Consider the following 8460-nt stretch of genomic DNA (forward strand, 5'->3'; position numbering starts at 1 on the left):
TTATATATTTTTTGTATGTAAAAATATTTATAATAGAGAGATATATAGGTGTATTATACACATAATATATTAAAACAGTATTTTTTGTTCTTGTTTTTGGTGTAATTTACTCTCTAACTGAACTATATATGTATTATACACATAATATATTAAAACAGTATTTTTTGTTCTTATTTTTGGTGTAATTTACTCTCTAACTGAACTATATCTCCCTATTTTTATGTATTATACACATAATATCTTTTTATTTTGTATATATTTGATTAAAAATATTATTTATATACTAAAATAAATTATTAAAATTAATTATTATATATTTATATATAAATATATATTATTTAATTATTTTTAATATATATTTTATATTTATATTTTAACTTATTTTTATAATCGTGGATTTTAATATAGGCTTATGTATTGTACTCGCTGCAACATCTTTTTAATTAGACTTTTCTTGTTAAATATCAGAATTTTTTGTTTGTCTGTTTTTTTTTTTCCTTAAAGACAAACATGACTTCTATGTTTTAACTCTTGTTCACTGGAAATAACTAAGTGTAGTTTTTACGCTCTGTTCAATTAAAATGAAAAATAATTTAAAAAAATATTATTTTTTTGCTAATTTTGCCATTCGATTTATTTGTAATAAAAAAATCAAATAATTATCAGTTTTTATAAGTTTTGATTTTTTAATCAATTTTACATTTATTTTGTTTGTTCATAGTAATATGTTTTTTTAGAATTTTTTTTTTACATTCTCTAATGCATATTGTTATATTTTTGTATCGGAATTTTTAGTACTCATTATTCATATAAAATTTTTAATTATTTCTATTAATACATGTTCTTTTGTATGGAACTTAGTTTTGTATGGAACTTAGTTAATTTTTATTTAATTTTGTATAATTTGACTATATAGGCAGCACACTACACGTAAACCGCTATAGCCTATAGCTGTTTACACTCACACACAAACACACGTAAACCGCTGCTGCCAGCAGCGGTTTACACTCACACACACGCACGTAAATCGTTGCTGCCAGCAGCGGTTTACACTCACACACTCACACACATAAACCGCGGCTAGTTGTAGCGGTTTATGCACACTTGTAAACCGCTACTGCCAGTAGCAGTTTACATAAAATAGTAAAACAATGCATTTGCGTATATAAAACTGAAACAATGTATTTACGTAATATTGGGGCTCAAACAATTTATAAGCGTAAATTGCCCTATATTTAATTAAAGATTGATAAATAGTACTATTAAAAGCGAATATCTTATGGTATACTTAAATTGAATGCACTTACTTCACAGAAGAACTTTCTTTGTCTAGAACGGACTATACCTGGAATATTCTTACAGGATCCATCCACTGGTGGCCACCAACCAAACTTAATATGAAGTAATCACATACACAAAAAATAAAAAAGTAAACTAAAAAAAAAAGAAAAAAAAAGTGTAACCAAAAACCAAATGCATTCGAATATTCCTCTTTATATTCCCGCGTTGTGTTCTTACGGCCTTAAGCCTCCAACGCATTCTCCACCGTCCGATTCTCGTGACAACCTAATCTGACGGCTGAGATTTAATACAAAGGAAAGAATGAGATTTCCGAATTATGAATTCTTCTAGAGAAGAAAATGCCACCTTTTTAGATGCATGCTCTTTGATCTTAATCTCTCTCCTTACCACTTACCAGGAAATAACAATCCCCATGGATCTCCAATGTAATATTCCTTTGGAATCTAGGATATAATTTTAAATTCTTTTCTTAAATTTCAAAATAAGATTTTCTTTTCTATCTTTTTTATTTTTTAAAATTTCGGTGTTGGGCTTAGCTTGTTCCAGCTATAAATACCGTTGTTCTGTGTTGGCGAAAAATCCAAGCCAAGAACACATTTTGAGAGTACTTTTAAACACCCAATCAGAAAAAGCTTTGTTCTTTCTGAAGAGAGGAAGAAAAAAAAAAAAAAGAAGAAGAAACATGTCTGGGATTATTGTGGTTTTCGACTTCGACAAAACCATTGTTGATTGTGACAGTGATAACTGGGTCATTGATGGGTTGGGTTTCACCGATTTGTTCAATCAGCTTCTTCCAACCATGCCTTGGAACACCCTCATGGTATGTTCTTTCTTCCTGCATTCAAATATTATTTTATTTATTTATTTATTCATTTTTGTTTTGCAACCTGCATTGTGTTTGAGGAACATATCATGCATTTCGTGTTTCTGGAGGAACTTAATTAATGGTTTTTCCCCCTTTGATTATTTGGATTTATAGGATAAGTTGATGCTGGAGATGCATGCACAAGGAAAAACCATTGGGGAAATTAAAGAAGTTCTTCATAGAATTCCTATTCACCCAAGAGTAATACCTGCCATTAAAGCTGCACATGCTTTAGGGTATCACTCTTTCTCTCTCTCTGGGTTTAATTTGGAGGAAAAAAATTTAGCTATCTTTTTTAGTATTATTTATCTTGAGTGAAATTTAAGGTGGTAATTTTTTTTTTCAGGTGTGATTTGAGGATTGTGAGTGATGCTAACTTATTCTTCATTGAAACAATTTTGGAGCATTTGGGAATAAAGGAATACTTTTCAGAGATTAACACAAACCCAGGTTATGTTAATGAAGAAGGAAGGTTGAGAATTTTGCCTTACCATGACTTTAACAAAGCCCCACATGGTTGTGCTTTGTGCCCTCCAAATATGTGCAAGGTATGCTGCTAAAACTGCTAATTAATTTTTTTTAAGTTTAATTATGTATAATACATGTTTCTAGCTGTAGCTTTCAAGTTGATCTTAACTTGTTCTACTAATACTAATACTATTTTAAACAAGTTGATCTTAGCTTGATCCTAGAACACCGGAGTGGTGTCTCCTTGATTTGGCGATTTGTTTTTTTTTTATTGCTAAATAAAATATCTGCTTACCCAATTGAATGTTCTGTCATGGTTTTCAAGTCTCCAGTCTGAGCCCACTGGATTTGATGAAAATAGAAAATATGAATCAAATTTTACCTATAGGCCCACAAACAGTACAAATTAAAAGATCACCAAATTTATCTTATTTGAAAAAAAAAGGAAGAAAAATCTTATCAACTTTATTTATAATATTCACTAATCAAATCTAAGGTTTTGAATAACTATTCAACTAGTATGTGTATAAAAAATTGACTATAGTAACAAATGTGACATCTATTTAGATGACATTGTAATTTTTTTTTTCAATGATGAATTCAGGGTTTAATCATCGAGAGGATACAAGATTCACTATCCAACAATGGTGATGAGAACAAGAGGATCATATATCTTGGTGATGGAAGTGGTGATTATTGCCCAAGCTTGAGGCTTAGAGAGAGAGATTTCATGATGCCAAGGAAGAACTTTCCAGTGTGGGATTTAATCTGCAGAGACCCTTTGCTTCTTAAGGCTGAAATCCATCCATGGAGTGATGGGCAAGAACTTGAGCAAGTTTTGTTGCAATTAATCAACAAGATCACCTCTTTGGATGATGAAAGCTCTCAACAATTCATCTCATCAGATTGCAAAATGCAGACTCTAGCTGTCACTGCTCATGAGGCTTTGCCTAAAGTTCTTCCAGTTAGGCCTTGATTATATTCCTTAGTCTAACATTTTGTGCAAAAAAAAAAAATGTACCATAAAGTCATAGGGATTTTCCATATTCACCCTCTTTTTTTCCCCTTACCTTGCCTTATTGACCCTAAATCAACCTTTTCTGAAGGTTGTTAATCACCAAAAGTTGTTCAAGATGGACACAGCCGTGGTTTATATCAAATACAAATAACTGTTTGCTCTGCCTCTGTGTCAACATTTTGTGAATATCTGAATGCTTACAACTTACATGGTGGAAATAATAATAAAAAGGATATTCATGTTTCAATTTTCCATTGCCGTTTCTTCATTTCTTCCACATGAGCTAAGAACAATTTGACATTGATTAACTTGAATTAGTCTGACCAATATCAATCTAGAAATAAAAGTCAGATTAAATTCAGCTTTTTCCGATTCTCAGTTATTTAAAACCAACCAAATCAAACAAAATTAAACCGAACCGAATCGAAGAGATGTGTAAAAAATCTTGATATTCTGTTATGTGTCTGCTCTGTCTCTAACCGTATGTAACTGATTTTGTTGTTTTTTTCTCTAACCGTATGTAACTGATTTTGTTGTTTTTTTTTTTATCAGAAGCCAACATCTCAATCTGGTGCAGTCTCCTCACCACCTCAAGCACGTGCTCAGATTCGCAACAATGGTAGAAAACTCCCCTTTCGAGTCTTGGCTGTGCTGCCACCACGTCCTCCGCACGTGCCACCGCAACCACATCTTCACCTGCTACCTCCCAGTTCTCAACATTACTTCAGCACTCTAAATTCATATGTCAAATTTTAACTTCGAATCTTTCCTAGTGATATCTTTTCCGTATTGGCAATTATCTTCCCATGATTGAAACCAATTGAAATAAAAAGAGCTGGTGACCGAAGAAATTAGGATTCTCCATTATTAGTAGTGAAGCTGATTTTTTATTTTTTATTTTTGAATTGAAAGAGACAATGATGATGTTACATGCTTGTATTAGATTAGGGCGTGGCAGGTATATGTGGATTTGGATGGTGTTGTCATTCTTAGGTGTTAGCCAAATAGATGTTGGACAAAAAAAATAAATATGTTTAAAGTTAGTGATTAATAAAAGAGAAATTTATCAACTTTTCAAAATAGATTTGACTTGAGTTCTACAATTACAGTAACGAAATTTAAACATTAGCTAGGACCTAGGAGGATTATTGTATTTATCGCAAAAGTTTTCAAGAATTTATTTTAAGTAAATTATATACCTACAAAAAATTAGCTATTAAATTAATTATTTTATATTCGTGTATAAAAATATGTGTTGCATAACATATTTTTAAATATATCTTATAAAAAATGTTATTTATATATAAAAATAAGTAATTAACCACCAAAATGAGTTACTAATGTATTTATGTATAAATATATGTGTTATTCAATTTATTTTTAATATGTATTTATATTTCAATATATATTTTATACTAATAATTGATTTTAGTTAAGAGTGGCAAAACGGACTGAACCTATCGGGTTGACCCGCTAAAAAAGACGGGTCGATATAAAATTTGAAATCCGCCAACTTTTTTAAAAAAATCACCAAATTTGCAGGTTTTGGTGGGACAGGCTGACCCACTGGGCCAAAAAATTTTATTATTTTTTTATTAAATAAAAAAGTGATTATTATTACAAAATTAATAATTATATAATTTTTAAACACTTTTTTTATTTTTTTATTCTTCTTTTAATTATTAACTTTATTTATTTTATTTTATAATTTTGTATATATATTTAAATTATGTGACTTATTTTTTAAAATAAAGATGATTCTATTGACAAATATAAAATTAAACAATTTTATTGAAGTTAAAAATTAGAAAAAAATAGTAAAAATATTTATATTATAATTTGACTATCTTTTATTTGTATTTGATTTTTTTAATTATTAATTTTGGTTAATTTTATTAAATTTTATTTTTCAAACAAAAAAAAAAGTCAAGCGGGCTAGCCCGCCAATCCACCATAAAGTGGAGCGGACTAGCATTTTGAACCTATTTTAGTTGGCGGGGTGGATTGGCCCGTCCCGTTTTATGGTGCAGGCTTAGCGAGGCGGGGCGGATTGGGACGGGCTGACCCGCTTTGCTACTCTCAGTAGTTAAATTTTAGTATACACTCAATATAATATTTTTTATTTTAATATGTATTTTATACAAATAATTAATTTAATAATTAATTTTTAACGCACATTTAATCATTTATTTATATAAAGTAAATTTATAGCAGAATTTTCAAAAATTTAATTATCTTATGGGTTTAGCTAACACGTGTTTTTAAGGCACATGATAAGCTTATTATTAGTAAAAAAATTTAATTATTTTTATTTAATAGGTATAAAATAAATGTATTAGAAACTTAAATCTTTTATATTTCCAATATAAATCTTCTAAATTTATAATCTTAAATTATGCTTTTAGGGTACACGATAGGTAAACCCTTATCTTATCGGTTTATCTTATCGCCTAAATCAAATCAGTATATTTACTTGCTTTTGAAGTTCCAAATCTGATAAAGTGAAAATCAAAGAGTAAAACCACACCTCGACTCCTAACTATTTCGCTAACTTTCATTCAATTCCTTATCGATTGGAAAGTGATATTGCGGTCCCTAACGATTAATTTCGTCAGACATTCTATCCCTTCGGTTAATGACTAGTACTCCATTCAAAGCTAACAAATTTTGTCTATGAGTCACGTTAGTTGATGACGTGTCAAGTAACCATTCCAAGAGACAAAATGTCTCTCCCATGTCAAAAATATGCTATAGTAAAATAGGACAATTAAATCTCTAAAAAAAATTTTTTTGAGACATTTAAATTCCTAACTAATTTAAACATAAACACATATAATGAACTATAAAGTAGGATAAATATCCCTAAATTTCAATAAGTCATTGTATTTGCTACACTGCTTGCTGGCATTAGTTGGTAACAGCCTCAGTTTTTTGCTCTTCCTTCTCTTTCTTTTTCTCTGTAAAGTCTTGATATGAATACAATAAAAACTACCTCATCAAGTTCAATCTCTTTCAATTATTTTCTTCTGAGAAAAATCCAAAATAGCCCCTGACAATTACTTCAAAAGACAACGAAGTCCTTGAAAAAAAAAAATACCAACTCGGTCCCTGAGATTTATTTTTATGGGACTGATTAGTCCCTATGCCAAAAAAAATTAATGTTGTTTTTTTTGCACAGAGGCTAATCAGTCCCAAAAAAAAATCTCAGGAGCCGGGTTGGGTGTTTTTTTTTTGCCTCATTGTCCTTTTGAGATAATTGTCAGGGACGGATGTGGTATTTACTCTTTTCTTTTTAATCTCCAATACAAATTTCATGTCCCCATCTTTACAATATTCATTTATTAGTGTTGTGAATGTAATTTTGTCAGATTTTAAACCTCTCTTATTCATTTTATTCACAAGTTTTCTAACTTCCTTCAAATGACAGATCTTGTAAAGACCATTGATCAGCGCATTATACATAATCAAGTTCGACCTAATGTCTTAATTGATCATTATCTAAAAATTTTTTCAGGCCAAATTAACTTTTCATATTTGCATTGTCCATCAATCAAGGTGGTGAAAGTAATATCATTTGAGACCAACATTTTCTTACACATCATCCAACAAAATCTTTGCAATATAAGAAGAAGAAACAAATTAAAGTTACTACTAACCAAGGCCAACAATAGTAAGTATAATAATTTGTTGAAATTTAGAGATATTTATCCTATTTTATAGGTAATTATGGATTTATGTGTCTATGTATAAATTAGTTAGGAATTTAAGTATCTCTTAAATTTTTTTTAGGAATTTAATTGTCTTGTTTAACTGTAGTGTATTGTTAACACAACAAAAAATATTTTATCTTTTAAAATGATTTTTTGACATATCATCCGCTAATATAATATGTAAACAAAATTCGTTAATTTTGGACCAAAATATTAACGGAGGGAATAGAATGTCTAATAAAATCGTTACAGGCTGCAATATTATTTTTAATAGAAATGAAAATTAGCAAAATGGTCAGGATCCAGTGGGGTTTTACTCAAAAATCAAGAGTCACTGCTATATTAAAAACAAATGGAAGAATTAATTATGGGGTGGTTAAAACAAGACAGCAAGACTTACGAATTACAATACAAATATCCATATGGCTTTTCAATTGCAAATCCTACTACTAGTTTGATTTTTTCACAAGATTTCACCATTCCGCTTAGCTTGTTCTCAATCTAAGCATGAAGAGGGCCAGAAAGTACGAAGGACATGCAGTGGGAATCGACCTTGGCACAACGTACTCTTGTGTTGCCGTATGGCAGGAACAACACTGTCGAGTGGAGATCATTCATAATGACCAGGGCAACAGAACAACACCTTCCTACGTTGCTTTTACTGCCAATCAGAGGTTAATCGGAGATGCTGCTAAGAACCAAGCTGCCGCTAACCCAATTAACACTGTCTTCGGTATAGTAATAATAGTAATCTTCTTACTTTCAATTTTTGCATGTGTTTTTTCTTTTTCTTGCTCTCTAACTTACACAATTATTATTAGTCTCTTTGTATTTTCGGATACTTTAAGAAAAACAATAATGTAAGAAAAACAATAATGTAAGAAACTCCACTTTGTTTTTTCTTTTACTTCTTATTTCAAGTTGTGTTTTTGCTGGTTTGTTATGCTCTGTCCATCTTCACTACCCTTGTTATATTAGTTCATTCAAAAATTGACATTTATTTTCAAATGGAAGGAGTTTTAGCACTAAACTAAACTGTACTTTGAAGATTTCTTTATTTTCCTCCTTTTGTTTTTTCAGATGTTAAGAGACTCATC

General features: G+C 30.0%; 1 protein-coding gene across 1 annotated transcript; it reads left to right on the top strand.

Annotated features, from left to right (window-relative positions):
* Nucleotides 1-1794: 1794 nt before the first annotated feature.
* Nucleotides 1795-4713, top strand: LOC130948331 (inorganic pyrophosphatase 2-like). Its single transcript, XM_057877053.1, has 5 exons — nucleotides 1795-2122; nucleotides 2282-2403; nucleotides 2514-2715; nucleotides 3240-3599; nucleotides 4206-4713. The coding sequence occupies exons 1-5, from the start codon at nucleotides 1985-1987 to the stop codon at nucleotides 4407-4409; spliced, it is 1026 nt and encodes a 341-aa protein (XP_057733036.1). The 5' UTR covers nucleotides 1795-1984; the 3' UTR covers nucleotides 4410-4713.
* Nucleotides 4714-8460: the final 3747 nt, after the last annotated feature.

This window comes from Arachis stenosperma, chromosome 9 (assembly GCF_014773155.1).
Source record: "Arachis stenosperma cultivar V10309 chromosome 9, arast.V10309.gnm1.PFL2, whole genome shotgun sequence".
NCBI lineage: Eukaryota > Viridiplantae > Streptophyta > Magnoliopsida > Fabales > Fabaceae > Arachis > Arachis stenosperma.

Coding starts and splice junctions, on each gene's coding strand:
- LOC130948331 (XM_057877053.1), top strand. CDS start 1,985: ATGTCTGGGATTATTGTGGTTTTCGACTTCGACAAAACCATTGTTGAT. Junction 2,123..2,281: donor TGCCTTGGAACACCCTCATG/GTATGTTCTTTC, acceptor TTGGATTTATAG/GATAAGTTGATGCTGGAGAT. Junction 2,404..2,513: donor AAAGCTGCACATGCTTTAGG/GTATCACTCTTT, acceptor TTTTTTTTTCAG/GTGTGATTTGAGGATTGTGA.